General features: G+C 37.2%; 1 protein-coding gene across 5 annotated transcripts in view; it reads right to left on the bottom strand.

Moving 5' to 3' along the window:
- TENT4A (terminal nucleotidyltransferase 4A) overlaps positions 1 to 22,082 on the bottom strand; it is a 54,425-nt gene that overhangs the window by 26,323 nt on the left and 6,020 nt on the right. For all 5 annotated transcript variants that reach the window (XM_042869867.1, XM_042869865.1, XM_042869866.1 and 2 more), the window contains exons 2-8: positions 14,757 to 14,880; positions 13,350 to 13,396; positions 12,363 to 12,483; positions 10,734 to 10,841; positions 9,765 to 9,893; positions 8,599 to 8,812; positions 1,741 to 1,867 (exon numbers count right to left, since the gene is read on the bottom strand). In XM_042869867.1, coding sequence (XP_042725801.1) covers positions 1,741 to 1,867; positions 8,599 to 8,812; positions 9,765 to 9,893; positions 10,734 to 10,841; positions 12,363 to 12,483; positions 13,350 to 13,396; positions 14,757 to 14,880 — 870 coding nt within the window. The remainder of the gene's footprint in view (positions 1 to 1,740; positions 1,868 to 8,598; positions 8,813 to 9,764; positions 9,894 to 10,733; positions 10,842 to 12,362; positions 12,484 to 13,349; positions 13,397 to 14,756; positions 14,881 to 22,082) is intronic.

The raw sequence follows: 22,082 nt of genomic DNA on the forward strand, positions 1-22,082 counted from the left end.
GAAAGCTACTGACATGGTTGTTAACATACAAAACAAGACTATACACAAGATGTACATAGGTTTCCCCTGAAAAGAGTTGATAACAATTCAAACTCACCAGGCTGTTTTCACGCTTCAGGGAAAGACAGCCCCAGTTATGGCAACACTGAACAGGTTAGTCTTCATTGAAAGCTGCATCTTTTATGACACCCGACATATTGCTACCTGACTGAATGGTAAGTTACAGGTATGCCAAGTTCTGAGACTCATATCATTGGCACAGACAGCCCAAAATAGGAGAACAGGTCAGATGTATTAACATCTGCTGAAACACAGCCACTGGGATTTCTCAAGGTTGGAGCTTCCTACATACAGTACCTTCCTACATACAGTAACAAGTGTGCTTACTGATAACATCTAAGACTTGCATTAAACGTATTTACAAACTTAGTTTTGATGTCTAATATAAACAGAGGCACCCCATAAGAAAATGGCTATGACCCTTGAAGAATCTCAAAAGTTGTTAACTAGGGCCTAAGACAAGCAAAACTTCATATATCCCTAGGCCCTTCTACCCATATGTACATAGGAATAAAGCAACACATTATCAGACAGTACACACTCAAGAGATGCACCTTAATCTTAAAACAGCAATCTTAAATGTTAATGTGTAACACTTCCACTCTTCCTACCTATCTCCATCACAGGGCATGAATTGTCTAAGTCTTCAAATGTTGTTCCACAAGAAAACAGATTCACAGGCACTATTAAAACCTGTGAGTATTAAAGCCACAAACAAAAGTTGACTTCTTTATGGTAAACTTAGCATACATGCAGTTGTCTTACCAAATAATAAACTTACTATAGGATAACTAATCCCCTTTGCAATTACATTAATGCTGGAAATTAACACCTTGACTAAATTTTGCAATTTTATCTGTAAGGTTAACATGACTTCCAATAGCCACTTCTCTCTGCAATTAGCTGGGGAGCTCAGAATACTACTAGAATTCTAGGGAAGTCCCAGAGAAGATACGTCCTCTGATCTATTCCAGTTTGCACTGAAGGTTAGGACTAAACATCACATGCTAGAGCAGATGCATGAAAATATGACATAGCTGTGATACCTTCATTTTTTTCTCCTCATCAAAAAACATACTTCAGCATAATTTGCAAAGTTAAGAGCTGAGAACACACTGAGCTGTACAGTGTTTCTATGAATGACATCAAAATGTGCTCTAAAAATGACATTTAGGAGTATGTTAGCTTTCAACAGCAGTTCAAATATTACTGCCTAAGTGAATTTATTCTAATAGCTTAATTTCATACAAAGCCTTTTAAAATAGTTTGGGGGCCACATATTAAAGAACAGGGCAAATTTCTACTCTGTCTAGTTTACACAAAATTTTGTTCAAGCCCATTTCTCTGCTGTAATGCAGACAGAAATCAAACCAAATTTCAAGTCAACAGTCTTTTCTTTGCAATACTTCAGGCAGAACCTTTGTGAATAGGCTACTCTGGCATTCTTGCACACTAAGAAACCTCACACTGGATTAATTCTGGCTTTTGTCATGCTGTCTTCATTTCAATGCTGCACATGAAGGTATTACACTCTCATAGCACTGGACCAGCCCGAATTTCTAGGCAGATTTCAATACAACTGCAGTTAAACAATAAAGAGCAATATTCCTTTTATTGATTAGACTCAACATTCCTAATTGATTACAGAAACAAACAATATTCAAAAAGTGGACTAATTACCTCTCAGAATCTCTATTTGGATATGATCTTGCAAGTGGTGATACTGCATGGCTAAGAACAATGTAGGCATAATCAAAAACTTGTTTCACTTGCATGGCACCGTAAGAACTTCTGCCAACGTCGTTTCCTGAAATAATGTGACAATCATCAGATCACCTTTTTTAGTATCAGCAACCAGAAAATCATTCATACTTAAAGCTCAGAAGCCTTAAAAATACAACTTTACTTTGTTTAAACTAGTCAGACCAAACTATTCATATCAGGTACAACTAAGTGTGCCCATCTCATTACAGGATGCTAGCTTTAGGAATGACACTCAAAATTATGCATTCAGTACAGCATGTGAAAAATACTGATATATTACAGCCTGAAAGAAACAAAGTATAGCTATGAACAAAGCTTGAAGCTGATCTCTAAGAAAGAACCTACCACACTTACCAGTAAAGTTTTGGCAAGCCAAACTTAGCTTAGAATTTCATTTGTGCAACTGCATTATCTTCACTGAACCAACAGCCAGATATACTTACATTAACTCTATTTAAGCTTCTCAAAACTACAGCTGAATAAGCCAAAGCATATAGGGTGCTTATCTTCTCAGGATAACCAATTTCTCAAAATCTTTATCACGTAGGATTCCACGAGTCTGTACACAAGCATTGCCTGTGCTCAAGTTCGCACTAGTTCTTGACTGTCTCTTTAAGCACATTCTACTTAGAGCAGAACTCCTTCCAAACCCAGTGCCTCACAAGGAACCACAGAAGTTATGAACATACAGAAAACATACAGCTAAAGCTTCTGTATCAGCGACCACATACAGGCATAGGCCTTCTATTTGACACCCAGGAAGACCTTGTCAGCACTAGCAAGAAACCAGTTGGGGTTTCTGTAGATATTTTTGGTACCAGACACCAAAGGTTCACTGTCACCACTCAATTTAAAGAACACTTGAAAATAATTTCCCTCAAATTGCATGCCCAAAATACAGATTAGATCTTGAGTGAGTAAAAAGCAGCTTACAGTAAAAGGTTCACCCCTTCAGAACGATACTTTAATGTTGTGAGAACACTGGAAATGTACAAACCACTGAAAGTATTTAAGACTGCAAATGAAATCAATGCCCATGAACAACATATAATAAAAAATCCTCTTTGAAAATTGATACAGAAAGAATCAAGTCTATCATTTGGAAAGTGAATTCTAATGAGGCTGAATTTGACTCAAGAGGAAACTTTCACTCACTGAAGTATACTGGTTCACTAAGACATTACAGATATGCTAAAATTTGCCATGCAGGAAAAGCAGCATCAGCTTTACTACTTGACAATATATTGCAGTACTTCAAGATTCTCCAACAATTATGCCATTTGAACAAGAAAGGGTAATTAAATGAAAACAGATGGGGAATCAGAGCACTTTGGGAACACAGGATGTTTTCAGTAACATATATGATTAATTTAAAACCTGATTACAAAGGACTTCATGTTTACTGAAGTAAATGAGCATCCCACATAACATACTGCTGAAGTTTCCAGCAGCTACTAGACTTAAAATTATGAAAGCCTCTCTAAAAGAAGGTATTTACAACTGGACTCCACCCTGAAGTACAAGCAGGCCTTGGAAAGCAAACTTGAGAAGAAGCATGTTGTAGTTTAGTGCTTCACTGCTAAGTAGTTAACAGATACTTTCCCAAAGGATTTAGTCCAAGGGTAACTGCATAGAGACCCAAGGTATGCCAGCAGTCAAGATAACAGAACAAAGACATTATACTAGAGAAAATAGATTAATTCAGTACACATTCTCCAGGGGCAGAAGCAGCAATGATACTGTTTTCACTTAACGACATACAAAAGAAAACTAAGCCAGAAAACAATAAAGAAACAAAAATAGTATTTACAAGGGGCTAAACACATGCAATTGCACCTACCACTTCTACCACTAGATTTACATAACAGGAATTGAGTACACAAAGTCAAGAAATTACATTAGCCTAGCCTATTATGCTGTTAAGGCAACTACATGTAATGTGTGTTCTGGAAGGAACAAACGAAAACACTACTGCTACTAACAGCAAGTCACTCCTTTTGACAGTAGTTGTCACCTCTGCTGTTCTGCCAGCAAAAGAAACCACAAGCCTTCCCTAATCCACAGCAAACCAGGGCAGTTTGATTTAAACCACCAAAGTTGCGTATGAGCCTTCACTAAAGCAGATTTGAGAAGAGGCAGGATAACCCATGCCATAGCATGCCTAAGTCCCTGGATTGCCTCACTCTGCACCTGTAATTGGTTCATAAAAATATCTGAATAAGTGGTTTTATTCAATTAAACAGTCTGCAAGGCCTCTGACTGGCACTGCAGTTGAAAAGCAGGTATGAAAGCCAAAGCTATGTGACTTACTATGAATAGTACCCAGTTAAGTCTGTATTTTCAGGAATAAATTATCTTCTGATAAATTATTCTTGTTAGCTCATCACATCTTACGTACCTGAGCATCCTTTCATCACAATCTAAACTGAACAGCTAAAGCACAAGCCCTAATGCTTTCATGCAAATTCACAGACTTCAACCTCAGAAACACATTAGTAGGTAACAATGGTGCATAATTTCACATCTAATTCCATCCTCATTCATTTTTGTAAAAGAGGGGCTCATCCCTGAAGAAGCATACCTAAGACTTCCATCAGCAACTATCAGTACTATCATTCTGCCAAGTAGCCTTTCATTACCTGAAGCAGTTTCAAAAACATGGCCTGGAAAGGCAAAGGTACAACCATGAGCTAAAACTGAAGCAGGCCTGGTTTTGTTAAGCTATTACCTACTAATTAGATCTTTTCACAACACTTGACATTAAGAAGTTCTTTCAGCTGCTTTCCTCAGTGTATTTGCATATTTTTATAAATGCATGTATTTTACACACACATATATCCACACCTTCTAATGACAAATAGCAGATACCGAAAAGTTGTAATGAATACCTCTGGAAAGTTACTAAGACTAGAACAGGTAACGCCAATAGCTGCCAAGGGTATCTGCTTCTCACGCTTGTGGCATATCAAGATACAGAATAGCAAGTAATAGGTCAAATTATCTTCATATAAGTTAAATAGTCCTTTTCCAAGGAAACCATATGAAAATTAACATATGAGCTTCTGCGAGTGACTACAGAATCCAGGAATAGAGAATGAAGAATGCCACCTTTCTCATGAAAAGAATAACAGACATGAAACATCAGGTCTTAGATCACAACTTTCTACATTTGCTGCCACCATTCTGAGCCAAGATTAAATCAGTCCTATCCTGAGCATCAAAAACACGCCTGATGAACCTTGATAATCTCCAACAACTTGCTGAATAAATTCCAAGTTTGTTAAAACCACAGATTAAAGATTTGTGACCTACAATAAGAGTTTTGCCTTCCAAAACAGGATACTGGAAGGTGAATCCCACACATACAAGCCTCTACTAGGATGATATAATTTACCCTGCTCCAATTTGCTCCCATGGGTTGCAATTCTCCTCAACAGTTTTTAGAAATTGATGCAGTAGTGGCTTCAAGAGATTTTACTGAAAATCCTTTCACTGATTAATAATAAGGGAGAGATTTTCATCCCATTATCCTGTCCTAGAATACTACTGAGTCAACGTAAAGAATCCTAAGGCATTAATGAAGATCAGATATCACTTTAAGATGCATCAAAGACTAGATTTGATACCTCAAAGCCAGATTAAAAGACTTCCCACTTCAAGTGTATATTCCCAACGTCTTTCTTGGAATCTGTGATCTCAAATCACAGAAATTATAAACTTCTTGTGCTCAACGAACTGTCTTGGAGACTCTCAGAGGAAATCCTGCAGCACCCAAGTAAATCTCACCCAAGCTAAAACCACTACATCCAGAACTGATGCCTGTTCCTTCCGGATTAGGAATCAACAACGTCCTAAATAGGAACAAAAGTACCAACCTGCTTTGATTACGTTATTTATGTTAGTCAAACATTATTTTATACTAAAATGTGCCTCAGACGTAAAGAAACCAATCCCACTGAATTTAATCCTGTTCCTTCTAAAGTTATGAGTTTCACCTTTCAGCATTGTGCTGTACTCATGAGATCTTACTCAATGAGCTACTCTTACATTCTAGGAAATCTTACTCCTAGTTCCAACAGATAAGTTCTGCAGCTTTATGGTAGCTACCAGAAAGTATTTGATCACTAGAGCCCAAAGAGATAATCTATTTCAAGTTGTCAGCTTTTATTTGCCTTGTCAAAATACTTTCTCCTGTAAAAGTTACATCATCACAGTCTATAGAACATCACTTAAAATGTAATTCTTACCAGCTATTGAGACCATGCAATTATAGATCTTCCTTCCAAATCAGTTTTTTGGCTACTGCAAGATTTATGCTATAAGAAACAACTGAAAGCCGCTACTGGACATCTTATTTTTCCTTCTTCTTCAAGGAGAAAATAGAGAGAAGAACAATTAAAAGGCTTAACTGTAAGTCAAAATTAAAATATTGTTCAGTGTAAGAAATTTCTAAGTCCTCAGTAGGTAGGAAGATCAGATAAAGGTTTCTCATTCCAAAGAAATGTACTCATGCTGCCATTGAAATGGATTCTCAGGCAAATAATACACAGCTACTGAATGAAAGCTGAACATGATAGAAGTTGCACAAAACCATACTTAGGCCTGGCCAAGCACAGAAGTAATGATGGACACAAGCTTAGAGCTACATATGTAGAGGTGACCAGACATAACTACCCTAGCATGCAACCTGTTATAAAGTATGAACACTCAGTACACTGAGTATTTAGAAAGCAGCTAAACTTCAGTTCCTGAATCATTGCTTTTGAAGCGCTATACATAACAGTCTAAGGACAAGGTGTGACAGCATAAAGGTTAAATGCCACTTACAGTCTAGAAATACTAATGCTGAAGTCCAGATTAAGCAAAGTTTCATTTCATGAAAAAGCTGGTTTAGAATTCCAGCTACATATGAAAACGTAGGTGGAATCCAAACCGACAGCTTTAAGGAACTTAATAAAAATTAGCTGTCATTACTCTGAACATGAAGAAGTCTTCAAGAAATCTGTTCTAACTTACAACAGATATACAACTAAAACTGACATTTGCTGAAGGTCCACATACAACTCAGAAACCAACTGCACATATCAGACTCTCCCTACCAACACCATAATCTAGTCATTCCCTTGATACACATTCATGAGTGTACACCCATATTTCTGTGCAGTCTCTACTGTACCATCATGCAGATTAAGTACATTATGAGCTGCATTTATTTCCTATATGGAATAATTTATATTATAAAATGGCCTGGGTTGAAAAGGACCTCAAAGATCATCTAGATTCAACCCTACTGCCATGGGCAAGGCCACCAATCACTAGACCAGGCTGCCCAGAGCCACATCCAGCCTGGCCTTGAATGCCTCCAGGGATGGGGCATCCACAACCTCCTTGGGCAACCTGTTCCAGTGCGTCACCACCCTCTGTGTGAGGAACCTCCTCCTAATATCTAACCAAAACCTCTCCTGTCTCAGTTTAAGACCATTCCACCATGTCCTATCACTATCCATCTTCATAAACAGGAGGGGAATGGCTGTTTACATGCTCCCTTCAAATACAAGAAGGCCACAATAAGGTATCCCTGCAGCCTTCTATTCTCCAAGCTGAACAAGCCCAGTTCCCTCAATCTTTTATCGTAAGAGAGCTCCAGCCCTCTGACCATCTTAGTGGCTCTCTTCTGGACCCGCTCCAAGAGCTCCACGTCCTTCCTGTACTGGGTTCCCCAAGCCTGGATGCAGTACTACAGATAGGGCCTCACAAGAGCCAAGTAGAGGGGGACAATCACCTCCTTCTCCCTGCTGACCACCCTTCTTTTTTATTGCAGCCCAGAACACAGCTGGCCTTCCAGGCTACAGGTACACACTGCTGACTCACGTCCAGCTTCTTGTCCACCATGACCCCCAACTTCTTCTCCACAGGGCTGCTCTCAAGATCTTTCCCCAGTCTACATAAATACCTGGGATTGCCCCAGCCCAAGTGCAACCTTGCACTTAGCCTTGTTGAACCTTATTAGGTTCATATGGACCCACATCTCCAGCCTATCCAGATCCCTCTGGATGGCTTCCTTTTCCTCCAGTGTATCAACTGCATCACTCAGCTTGGTGTCATTCACAAACTTGTTGAGGGTGCACTCGATGCCATCATCTGTATTATTGATAAAGATGCTGAAGAGCACCAGCCCTCAAGACCACACCTTGGGGGACACCACTCGAGACCAGCCTCCACCCAGACACAGATTCACTGATCACAACCCTTTGGGCTGCAACCAGCAAGTTCTTAATCCACCTAACTGTCCATCTTTCAAATCCATACCTCTCCAATATAGAGAGAAGGATGTGGTTATATGTAGAATAGCACCACAGACTGTGGCAGGAAAACTATACCTTCCTTTCTCTCATAGCAAAAAAAAAAAAAAAAACAAAAAAAAAAAACAAATCGTTCTCCCTATAGTAACTCCTCTTCCAGGATTTCCTAGATCTCTTTCCGTCATTATTTCCACCACTGCTAGAGAACCTTAAGTACACATTTCTGAACTTCCAGTGCAGCATTTATTTGCTTTGTTTGCATACAATCTAGTTTACTCAGGCTAAAAATAGTCACATATTTTGATTCCTTACCCCTCAGTTCATCTCAGTTGGTGTATCTCACCACCAAGAAGCCTTCACTCTGAACAGCATCTTCTCAACACATTTAATAGATTTTAGAGACTCTAAAGTAAGTTTGAGAGTAAAAGTTGAGCCAGAGCCCCAGAGTAATGCAAGAAGCATACAGTCTTACCAGGCAGCAGAGGATCTTCAATACATAACATGGATGGTCTGTATCCATTTGTCATGACTTTCATGATTTCTTCTTTGGCAATATAGGCACCTCCATTTTTTATTCTAATACCAGTTTTCAAGTAGTTAAAATTCCTTCCATAGAGTTCAAAAAATTCTATCAGAAGCATTCCAAGGTTTTCATCAGCTCTTCTGGCATCAATTCTTGGATGCAGCTGTGACAGAACAGTTACTAATTATTAAAAATCACCATTTGTCAGACTACAACAATACAACAAAAGCTCTCATTTAAGCTGAGTATCATCTCTACAAAAGTCTGAACTGAGTCATTAATTCATGTACTTAAATTGTTTTTGTGTAACCAAGAGGGGGCAGCACTTCAGCAGCATATGGAAAAAGAATTATTTCTTGCCACCTCCAAAACTTCTCCTAAGCCAATAGTAATGAAGCACAAAGAATCACAAAATCATAAGGTTGGAGAAGACTACTGCATTAAGGTTTATTAACAGTAATAGTTGTTTTTTCTGTTTCTTGTTTAAAAAAAAATCAGGCTTAGCATTTTCAGAAGCAGAAAAACTATTTGCTCCAACCGAAGTAGCTCTTTAATCCACCTATTATGTACTTCGTACTCATAGAAATATTACTGCCACAGAAATACATTAATAGTTAATACTCATTAACGATGTCTAAAATATCTGCCAGTTTTAATGATGTTAATGCTTAACCAATGAACATATAATTAAAACAACTTGACTGTTTAATTTCTTAAACACCAAAATCAACTACTCTCTACATTCAGTACCAGTAGTCTAAGAAGTAGCAGACCAATTGCATCCAAGCAGATTTAACACCAGTAAGACCATTCAGTTACTGGAATAGACATAGGAAAGTGATGTAATCCTCATCACAGGACCTGTTATAGAAAGCAATGCAGTGTCTCTACACTGTTAACAGGTCTCCTGTTGCTATTCCAATTCACAAATCTTAAGAGGTTTTAGATGTAGTCTAGCAGAGTTGCCAAAGATTGAACATCTAGAGCTATTGCAGAATAAAACTATGCATTGCTACTGGATTGTAAAGAAACAGCATCTTCACTAAGAAGGCTGAGTGACAGAAACGAAGATATTTTAAAGAACACACAAGCAAATAAATAAGGGACAGACTTACCTGCAGGAAACTAATTGCCATTAAAATTAGGCTATAAGAGCTAATTCCACCAGTAAAAACTTCATTCAAGTCCCTCTGAAGTAGGAACTGTTTTAATACTAAAATCAAGTAAGGCAGCAAGGAATATTTCTGCAAAGCAAAATAGTTCTTATCAATAATACTGCCAACATTCCAAAACAAAGCAAATACTGAATCTCAAAAGAAGATTAATCTAATACAAAAATGTTGTTCAGTAGCGCACCATTACATGTTTCCTCAGGAAGAACTGAAACATGCACATACACAAAACTTATGCAAATATAAAACACACAAAAATACAAACTCATACTTGATATAGTAGCCTACATAAATTTAACTCCTCCCATCTCCTTCCTAACAGGATTATCTCCAAATTCATCATTGATTATCAGCCTAATTCAGTCAATGCTTTTCATCTAAACAGTACTTTTAATGCACAGTGTAAAAATGAGCTTGATCGTAAGTACTTACATACAGAATAATTGTCACTAGACATTGTCTAACAAGACTGTATTCATACTCAAGCATCGTTAAAATTTATTGTAAAATTTAAAGTAACCAAAATCTGAACAGCCTTGCTTTAGAAGCACAACTTAGAACCAGCCTGCAAATCTAGATATAACTGTTCAAGTCCATTCAAAATACATGTTTCTGCACACAAGCATCCAGCATTCAACTATCAGAAAATTATGTAACAATACTCAGCTTCCCTCCTTACAGTTTCTAGCTTACAAAGCTTGAGCCTTAAAAAAAAAAGTCTTTCTACCAAAGCAACATTCAGTAAATAACAGTAGAAAATAAATTAAAATACCCATGCTTAATTAGTATTAATGAAAAGAAAACAGTCTTCAACAATAAGTTTCCAAAAGTCTTAAGCCATACCAAAAAAGGTTATCTAAGCATCTAGTGTATCCTTGATAAGTAGTATAACATTCATTGTACATCTGATACCTTCATGTATTCCTTGATAAATCGAGCTGCCTTCACACCAGTTTCTACATTAAAACTGATGTCAACTTTCACTTCTGTCTCCTGGTCAGTGAGTTTTATTATTGGTACCTGAGAAGATGAAAATAAGATTTTATGAGCCCCCAGAAATGCAACACTGGTGCTCTTCTCCAGCTACTCAACATACATGGATACTATTAGCTCAAATAAACACATTCACCAAGACAAGGAAATATGTTATCGAGAAAGGATAGCAATTCTAACTTTCCTGACAGTGAACAATTTTCAGTGAGGTGATTAAAATAATAGCATGTATGACCATGTTAACTTACTATCTCTCACATACACTTCCATAGCTGTTAGGCATCTGCCTCTATCTGCAGTACCTGAGGTGTTTTTTAACACAAGTAAATTTACTTAATTTAATAATTAAGGGAGTCATTAATAGGAGATACTGTACTCCCATAGCTTGTAAGAATTGCATTCATCTGACCTAGCAGTGTGCCATTCAGCTTGCTAAACTGACAGAAGAAAAAATAAAGCAGAAAAAATAAAGGGCCACCCATTGGTTCATCAAACCAAATTGGTTTACTGCAATCAAATGAAATCCAGACTGGATAAAAAGCAAAGCAGGAACAATAGTGCTTTTCCTGGCAGCAGAAAATCATGACAGAATTACTGAATACTCAGTTTGGTCTCACACCACTGCCCTGAGAACAGTATCCCACAAAATGGTACTATAAGCATGTTATCTCAAAGATAACCTAAACTTCAGCTCATACATGTATCTGAAATTGAACTTCTAGCACTTTTCATCTGAAAGAGCAAATTTATAACTCCATTTTATACGAACAGCAGAGTGAATAAAAGACGCCAGTGAAATTAATAAACCTATTATCTTTCAGTAAGTGCTACAGCTAATACAAAAATCTCACCCTCAGATAAACCAAAGAATACCAGAGCTATTGTTATGTGCTGCTATTACAATAAAACTGCAGGAACTTTCTGAACCCTGAACAGTCACTACTTCAAAGGCCACAGAAGGGAGCAGCTTACTAAAACAAGTTCACGACATTCCACTTTGTCTCCTGGAGAAAACACTTGTTCAGTAACGTAATATTCTCACACTACATTTTTAGCACATTCAGTCTTTGATCCATTAGAGTCACAAGCCAGATGCAAGAAACACTACACATCAAGCTTGGTTAAGCTTAAAACATTTCAATATACCATGAAAAACAAGACTTCAAACAGTTTTTTCAAATTCAGTAACCCTAGTTACCATTCCCTGGACAAATACAAATCCTCTTAAAATTCTATCAAAAAACATGATATAGTTAACCTATCTTACATTTTGGGAATGCAAACTTTCAGGAGATATTTATTGTCAATATGAGCATAAAATGTGACCTTACAGCAAACAGAATACACAATTACTGTTCTCCATATCATAACCCCTATATACTATTGCTAAGCAAGCGCATTTTAAAATTTTGCCTCAATAGAGCAAAACGTTGTGCTTAAGACATCAGCTGTTTCAAAATGGCTTAATATTAAGATTATTAATCACCAAGCGTCACGTTAAGGAGTCTGAAAACTTTTCTGTTCATTATTCCAAAGACTGTTACTTACCGTAGCTTTATCAAGTACTTTGATGGAATATGGCTCAGCCACATTGTGTTTTCTTAGTGCTTGCTCCAGCAGCTGTAAAGGGGGGCGTTCCCACTTCCCAAAAACAACTAAATCAATATCACTAGACAAAAAGAACACATGAAATGCATTACGTGCAAGACACAATATCCCCTGAAGAAAAGGGCGAAATTGCTCTTCTACATGTTTCAAGTCCTCCAGGATAAGCATTTTTCAACTTCTAACAATCTAGATTTCTAAGTTAGCTTTAGTAACATTAAGAGACAGGTCAGCGTGCTTTCAGATCCTAGCTTCTTGCTTCCAATCCTCTGATAAGTTCTAGAGACAACTCCTTCCTTTTTTCTTCCTTGCACCCTACCACTGATTTCCACAGCCTCAGTCCAACTCTGTCCCTCATCCATCCATGCTGTTAATAATACCAACAATTGTTATCAGTAATTCTTACAAAAATTAAATTCCCTGTGCTTAATGAAAAAATTATTTTGAGACAACACAGTCGTTAAGACAGTTACAAAAAATTTCCCATATAACTTCATAACCACCAATATGTATTGAACCATTAAATGACAAAAGACACACTCAAAACACTCTATACTCTCCAATGGGTTGAGAGAACCCATCTGTGATGACTTCTAATTTTGCAGCTACACTGTGACACGCAGTAACTATACTTTAAAAACAGTATTTAAATAGCAAGTTCTGAACTGGTCAGATCTACTGTAACTTAAAAGCAAAATGCCAAAGATTAACCCCAAAGAAAGAAAAGGTATTTACCAAAGCACCTCCAAGCACCTAGTACTGACACTGGAATATCAAATCTAAGTTGAATAGCTCTTCTCTTGGTCATGTGGGATACTAAACAAATGCTTTACTGACACATTTATACATTCCATGCTCTGAATTTTTCCCCAGATTTTACCAGTACTCTTAAAGAAATCAAGCTTTAGATAAAAGCTAATCATTACTTACCTAGTTGGAAGATAAAGCCCTGTACTAAAGCTGCCAAATATCTGGACCTGAGGGGGGGAAAAAAAAAAAATAAAAATCACTGAAATCACTCATCATGAATGCTCATTTAGCTCTCTTAAGATTTATTAAGATTTTCCTGGACCTGTTACAGATGCAGCCCAGTAAATAAAATGGAGACTTTCTTTTGTATACTGTTATGCTTGTAGAAATGCATTTTCTCTTACAGGTGCAACTACAGGAAACTGTATTTTTGAGGTATGAAGTGACTACAAAGCCAGCAAGCCAGAAAACAAAAACTTTTGAGAAGTCCTCCTTCTTATTTATTTCCAGTTCTACAGAAGTATAAGCAGCTATTTCCCTCTTTCCTCATATGACAGCTTTACTGTTTGTTTCTGGAAGCATTTTCTTAATTTGTTAGGTTTAAAAGCAAATACATCTAATTATTCAATTCATAAGGAACACAAACACTCCAAATGTCACTGTAAGGATGACAAATTATGGTAGATTTTGGGGAGGAATGTGGGAAGAAGGGAGGATGATTGAGAGAAGTTCGCAATGCAGATCAGATGCTTTCACCATGCTTCCATCCTAGAGAACTGAAATCCTCCTCCTTTGTTGCAGCACAATTTGCAAGTTTACCCCTTTGAAGTGACCCATGAAAAGGCTGGGCCACTTCCATGCCTGTAATTGTTCCGTGATCTAGAAAAACCTTATTGCTAAGGAAAACTGCAGGTAAAGACAGCACTTACAGTATCGTTAGCTCAATACTGTGCCCACAGTCCTCAGTCTCTCATTGAAGGTTGTGAAATCATAACAGCCTGAAAGGTTTTTATGCCTGTTAATAACATCATCCTTCTAACTACAGGTAGCAGAATTGTTATCAATACAGTTTGCATTAAGTTCTTTCTGGGCCGTTTCCATTTGGAAGCAGTTTGCTCTTTGGAAAAAGGGTTTAAAAATGAAAGATGTAGTTGGAAGATACCTCTAGAAGTCAAAATTTCCCTACTAAAGCACATCTGAAGTAATTCCCTCAATGCCTAATTTGTTACGGATGCAAAAAAGGAATTTTATTTTCAGAACTGTCCTGTTACACAATATTTACAAATATTCATATAGTCAGGATTCCTTGTGGATACCTATCCTTTTAATAAGCTTTAAGAAACACTTCCTAAGGTGGACAGCTCTTCACATCCACAGTTCTGAAAACAAAAAACTCCATTAACCTGATATAAAGGTTTTAAGTTTTCTATACTTTTTAAAATAAATACCACTGCTCTAACAGTATTCCAAGTAAACCACATTAAGCCTCATCTGTTCACTTCTGAAAAACAAAAACCAAAATAATAGCAAGTTAAGTGAATTGAGCTCTATAATATAATAACAAACCAGCACTTAAGCTATACTCACATCAGCTGTAGGCCAAAGATCTTTGATGACCGTTTCTATTCTTTTCACCACTTCTCTTCTCATAGCTGCTTCTTCTGGACGAGGGGACATGAAGTCATAGAAGTCAATTATTTCTTCGTGTAGTCTAAAGGAAAAAGCACCGTAATTACAATTATAATTTAAATATTAGAATAAATTTCACTTCTAAAAAAAAGCCACAGGTTTTGTTCCATATTGCCATCCAGCCAAAATCAGCAGTAATTTCAAGAAAATTGTCACAGAAATCAGGTTGTAGAACAGGAAGCTGAACAGCTTGAGGTCTAGGACTGGTGGGGACAGGGAGCTGATGCACTTAAGTACATAACAGTAACCTCAGCAATACCTACACATCAGCTCTCACTATATTACCCAACTGCTAAAAATGCAAAATAGCAAATCAAGAACACAGGTAGACATTTGCTACCCTTCTTACATGCTGAGCAATGAAGTAGAAATTCAATTTCTGATTCCCTCACTGCTTGCTTTAAAAAAAAAAAAAAAAAAAAAAAAAGAAAGAAATGAAACCTACGCAACAATACAAACATGGACTAACAAACACAGACACAATGGAAATCTTCAAACAGGTGAGCTCTTGAGGGGCCTATACTTCTGCTTATGTGGAAATTTCCACAGAAGGCCATAAAAGGGATATTTGAGTATTCCTTGATACAAAAACATGCGCTTGGGCAAATGGGGATTTCTTTGACAATCCAAGCCATTTACAAGCCATTCATTCATACAGGAAATTACTTTTCAACTGAACTTATGAAGAACTGTTAAATATAATCTCAAGCGTAAAATACATTAATACCAGCACTACACGGATCTCATAGTCTTTATATATGTGTTAATTGCTTCAATTTTCCACCTTCCTGATAGAACACTCACTGACAACTGAGAATTAAGATGAATTTAAATTTCAAGATGAATGTAAATGCTTGCTTACAATAAAAAAGGCACAAAGCCATGCCAAACAAGAAAACAATCTGTTGAAATGGTATATTAGCAACATCTTTAGCAAAAAGTTCACGGTTCAGCGTACTCAAATCTGAACGATGACTTCAAAACCCCACAAATTCAACCCATCCATTAATAGACTTAGTTTTCCAAATCAAATGTTTATACATCTAATAGAACTCCAGTTTTGTATTTCTATGACCATTTTGTAACTCACTTTACTAGGGAATTCCTGTTCTCTCAGATATCCTCCAATAGATCACACTTGGAAGGCACTGCTCATACTTCTTAAGCGTCAGAATTCCATTCTATACATGAGGATTGTAACAGCAAAGCATGACAACACTACTTTTAAGGAGTATATATTTAGCATTATCATTTGGCTTTCCTCTTAAACTACTGATCCACAGCTAAACATTTAACTACAGTCAACAACCTACATTTTTCTACCAAATGAACGAACACATTTCTAAACGTCAGAGCAAAAGAAGTTCAAAGCTAACATACTCATTTTATTTCTAGGAAGGCTGATACTCCCTCCCTCCCCACAGATAAGAGAAAAAGTAATTGAACATATGTAACAGCAGTGACCAACTACATGCTTCCTGTTGTCCTGTTTAAAAGAAATCAGTAGTAGACAGATATAGAGTGAAAGCAATAGAAGACAAAGCAGTTATCCAGTTACCTTGCAGCAAATCTATGCCTCCACTAAGTCTGACACACTTTCAAACGTGCATTAGCTCAGAAGACCTGTGGATTTCTCCATGTCTTTAGTCCATTTATGCTTTTGTCACTTACAATATTCTAACAAGTTAAGTATGTATCATGGTAATCAAGTGCTTTACTTTGAAGTAATTTACAGACAACAGTTTATTTGATGCTCTTTTTCTTGAGGAAGAATGTGATTACTCACAGCTCATCCGCAAACAATATTTTGCAGACACTAAATTCACTCATCTCTATCCACAAGCTTTTTTTCTTTTCTCCAAGCTAACAATCGTCACTGTTCTTCTGTCCTTACACAGGAGTAGGTCCAAAGCTTGATCACTGGCAACCTTCTTCAGCTCATTTTCAGTTGCACCATGTTTTTGGCAGATGACCAGTTACACAGCACTTACTCCATGGCACACTTATTTTACTGTCCATTACATGCTTATTTCATTGTCTGTTACTACTAACTGCTATTTCAGGATCTCTGAGCACACAGCTACTCTTCAGAAGTTATTCTGAAGGAGCTTTGAAATCTTTTCTGAACAATTACCACCAATTGTCCACTCACTTGGCTCAAGCTGCCTGAGTTATTTACTTTTCTTCAGATATGTCTCTCAGTATTTACCAGCATTTAATTTTATCTGCAATTCTGTAGCCTAATGAATAACAAACTCCCATTACAACCATCTGCAGTCAGCTCTGGCTTTCTACTTATCTTAGTGCTCTGCTCCTTTCTCATTAATTTCTTCCCTCCAAGTATTTATGAATATATCAAGCAACCAAGTCTTAAGTAATTCCACTGATACTCTTCCTTCATTATTATTAAAGTTATAATTTATTCTTTCCTTTGGTTACTTATAAGCAGTTAGTTAGCCTGTAAGTTCAGCAAACATATGACAGGCTGCCCAGAGAGGTTATGGGCACCACCCCTGGAGGTGTTCAAGACCAGGTTGGATGGGGCCCTGGGCAGCCTGGTTTAGTATTAAATGCGGAGACTGGCAGCCCTGCCTGCAGCAAGGTGTTGAAGGTTGATGATCCTTGAGGTCTCTTTCAACCCAAGCCATTTTATGACCCTACGGCTTTTTTTAAGGCTTTCAAAAATAAATCTCAAACACCCTTCAAAAAAAAAAAATCCAACAGCTCTGCTAGCACTGACCACACAAGTAAGGATTAAGGATGAATCCTTCCAAGAACTAAAGGTAGCTGTCTGACAGATCTTCATTAAAGCTTGCACTAGATCCTTTGTGTTTACTCATGTGAATCAGCTGTGTTACAACATCAGCCAGATTCAACCACCCCCAGATATCGCTGAAAAAAATGTGCTCATAGGAGCCATTTTGTAGTAGAGAAGAATGGGGTTCTCAACCCTCAACACATTGCACTACGCTCTGTGTCAGCTTTCAGCAGCAGCCTCTAGTTTGTTAGTGAGGTCACAAAAAACCAGCAAGCACACATGCACTCTCACAGCAGCGCCCCAGTGAGCCTCAGTTCAGATGACCACCAGTCACAATCCTTAACCATATCATGAAACAATCAAAAGAACACTAGCCTGCTTTTCTTCTAGTCATCTACATTTTCTCTTATGCTGCCAAGGCAGCATTTAATGCTTCAGTTTGCATGGGACCTAGCAGTGCAAAGGCTGTGTTCAAGTTCAAATTCCATGCTAGAGTTTTGTGGCAAAGCTCCTCTAGAATTCCTCAGAATATACCATTAGACATGGCTATGGGATAGTTACCACATTGCAGAGGGTTTAAACACTCACTGAAATTTTAAGTTGCAGTTTCTGAACTAAGAAAGTAAGAACTTCTAGCCTTTCTCTGGCAAAAATAAAAAATAAAAAACAAAAAGCAATGCAATTAGAACATTTAGTTTTTACTATGTGATCTTCCTTCATTTAAGTATTCTTTCATACCTCTAATTCTATGAGCACTAATGAACCTAGCAAGTTTTAATTGCTTTTGATGTGTAAGATTTCCAACTTTTAATGTACTTCACAAATCAACTCTCAAATGTTCTGCCTTACCAGACTTCTCTCCTTCCGATTTGACTCATTTCAACTGTTTCTATTTCTCAGTGAATGTCACCAACACAATCTAAATCTGTACAGGTATCAACGCCATCTCAGTGTATGACAACATTTCAACTTAACACAGCATTTTCAAATACTTCAACCTCATAGTCACTTTTCTTTTGGCTTCTTTGTTGAGACGTTTCTCAAAAATTAACACTTTTTTTAAACTTGAGTATTATCGTGGTTGGTATTTCCTAAAGCTCTCTGCTCAAGATTACAGTAACACCAGTCACACAAAAAGTAGCTCTGCTATACCTAGAGTCAGATGCTGCACGCTGCTCAGGCCTATCCTGGAGAAGCTTCTACACTACTCGCAGGAATCACCCAATCTCTAAAACTGGACAACAGCATGATATTCATGCAGTCAATATATGGATAGACTCCAGATAAATATTTTGCCCATGGAGCCCCTCTGATCTTCATAAGCACTAGTCATCTTAACCAGAAACACAACAGGATCTTAATGATTAATAAGAAAGTTTCAATTTGCAGCACGAGGTACTTGCAAGTAATAAATAATATGTTAAAGAGAAATAGTTGCCTTTTGTTGTTTTGGTTTTTCTTTTTTTCCTGTTTGTTGGGTTTTTTTTTTTTTTTTTTTGTTTTTTTTTTTGTTTTTGTTTTTGTTTTTTAAGAAGAGATTTCTTCATCTCCTTCTGGCTTCTCAAAAAGTTTAGGCTCTAATAGCATCCCACCATGCACCTACCACTATCTTTGTTTATGATCCCTACAATACGGCTCTCTTAAAGCTGAGCATATTAACTGACTACTTCAGAAGGCAATTTCATCATAATTACAAAAATATTGGAATTTATATTGAAATGTAGCAGTACTGCTAATGGAGGGTGAAAGATTAGAATACAGGGATGCAGAAGAGTGGCTACTTGCACCTACTACACTATCTCCATGACGGTAACATCAAGGAGAAAGCTAATCACTCACTAACGCCATTACTGCTAAGCATAGTAAACATCTGCTGCTTACAGTGCAACATGCAGCAGAGCAGACACCTCGTTTACCAAAAATTTACCCTTTACCATATCAGGAAAGGCAAAGACACACTTTTAATCTTTAGGTGAAAATATGACCAAGAAGATACATCCTCAGATTTTCATGTCTCTCTTCAAAGGAAGGTTTCTAAGAGATCATTTACCTTACTCACCATTTACTGTATCTGCAAGTATTATACACATAACATGCATTATTTCAAGGAAATGAAACAAAAATCATAAAGTGCATCAACAATTCAGAAAGTGAATGAAAAACTACAGATAACATTTCCTCAGGTAAGTATATTCTTTTCATGTCTACACTTTTAAGCACACAAATTTATTCTCAGACCTACACATGACTGCGTCATTTACATTTAACTGGTTACTGAAAATATATTCTTTACTTATTTAAATGAGTATTTTTCTAAATGAGAAGTCTAAGGAAACAGTCAAGAATGCTAGTAAAAGAATAGATGCCACAGTTACAGCATGCATGCAACATTAGCACTGCATAGGAAAGAGAGCATTTCAAGACAAGCTGTATTGAAAGAGCACTTGCAAACAAGAAGATAGATTTTGATGAAGTAACAACCCTGAAAAGTGCCTGAAGAAATAGCTGCCTCAAGCTTAAATGGTGAAAGCCCCAAAAGCTACTGTGCATATTTCAGTCCTCTGTTGAAGTACTCTGCTTTCACAACTATTACTATTGGAACACACAATTGTGTTATAATGAAAATACAGGTGAAATGAAACTAAAGCAACTATACACACACTTCGTTAAAACAGTGTGGCAGACAAAAGAGCTTGATATATACAGAATTGAAAGAACTGTATATTCTGATATGCAGATTTTTTTCAGTATTATCTAGAATGAAGCTATGTAGAAGAATAGCAGAGCTAGAACTAAGACCTAGTAGAGGATATTAACTTACAGTTCATCTCTTCCCACACCACACAACACCCATAGGGTGCCCCCACTTTGGTTTTCCTCACTACCATCAATGCTCAGATAACAGTATTCTATGCTTTCAGGTTAGATAAGCTACAAAAACAAAATGCTACATTCACACAGTAATATGAGACCAGCTTGCAGCAATGTTCTATGTAATTCAGACAAATACCTCTAGCATTATAATTGCATGGAAGGCACAAACTCAGAACAGCAAAAGAAAATTCAGCTATATAGAACTTCAGAGGGAATGGAGGAAAAGTACATTTGCTCTCATCCATACAATAAAGAGTGCAGTTTAAAATCTACTGTACCTTTTCCACAAGAGATCTGGTTTCCTCTCTAAGCTTTTTTTGCCCCAAATGCTTGGGAGTCAGACCCTGTCCTAATTTTAGATCGAGTTTCTGGAGAATTATAATTTACTCCTTAAGAGCATCTGGCAGTTCAAGCACTCAAGAAACTAAGCTTGCTTTACACTTCAAACCAACTGATTTATGCTGCACGCTTCCAGACTTAGGAGAATATGTCTGCATTTTGTTAGAGAAAAAGAATCAAAACCTAATCTGTTTTTTGAAGCATATCAATTCAATAAGACTCAACCAATTTGCTTCCTAATGGCTGGATATACCTTGAAAAAGCTACACTGCACCAAGAACAATGTTATACTAAGAACAAGAAAAGAAGCCGATATATTAGTAGCTCCGAGTTGATACATGACAAAATAGATCTGCTATGCAAGCTTCTGAACAGCTGTACAATACTCCTGACAGGCTGCTGGTCTTCACCACAACACCAAGCAAATGCCACATTATTTTGTTGCATCAACGAAGGAGCTTACCATATGTTAAACCTTGGAACTGCATCAGCAAGCACACTGTGCCAATAAATCGAACCACTAAACACTGCAAGCCCTGTCTTAATACTGTTCTTTTCCAAACACCCAAACATGGCAAGTGATTAATACCTCACACAAACCAGAAAGATTGCAACAGCAGAAACATTAGTGATGAGAAACTAATTACGCCCATAGCAGGTATTTATTGCATGGCAATAGCCACTGTAACATTTCAGTGAAGCAATGCAACTTAGCCTTGAGCAGCACACAGAATAATTCAAAACACACCTATGTGTCACAGCACCAACAGCAGCAAATTCTACACTTTGAATACCTCCACAGGTCAACAAAATCTTAATTCATCAGAGAGGTTTCCCTGGTCCCTGATTTTACAGGCAGAACTTGCCCCAAATATACATTTTTTAAGCAGTTCCTTATTTACCAAAATTAACATTTGTATTAGGGGAACATGGAGAAGATTTTCCTTTCTTATTTTAAATAATTTGTTTTGACATTCATAATAGTCAAACTAGTAAAAGGTAGAATCAGTGCAGTGCATAAATAGTTATGACTACATCAAGATGTCAACACAGCTTTCTTAAAAGGAAGTAATGACTCAAACAAAACCACTAGGAATTACTCGCAAGAATCAGTGAACCACAAAGGAAATCTTATTACCTACTTATAAGCATTTGAAATCCACATCCTGAGAAAAGCTTGCAGAAAGTAAGCTGATGTGAAACTGAAGGGAAGATCTTTATGTAGAGAAACAGTTTTAAAATGGACAATAATT

The sequence above is a fragment of the Lagopus leucura genome, unplaced genomic scaffold, assembly GCF_019238085.1.
Source record: "Lagopus leucura isolate 7727_CA_CO unplaced genomic scaffold, USGS_WTPT01 Super-Scaffold_100002, whole genome shotgun sequence".
In the NCBI taxonomy this organism is placed as follows: Eukaryota; Metazoa; Chordata; class Aves; order Galliformes; family Phasianidae; genus Lagopus; species Lagopus leucura.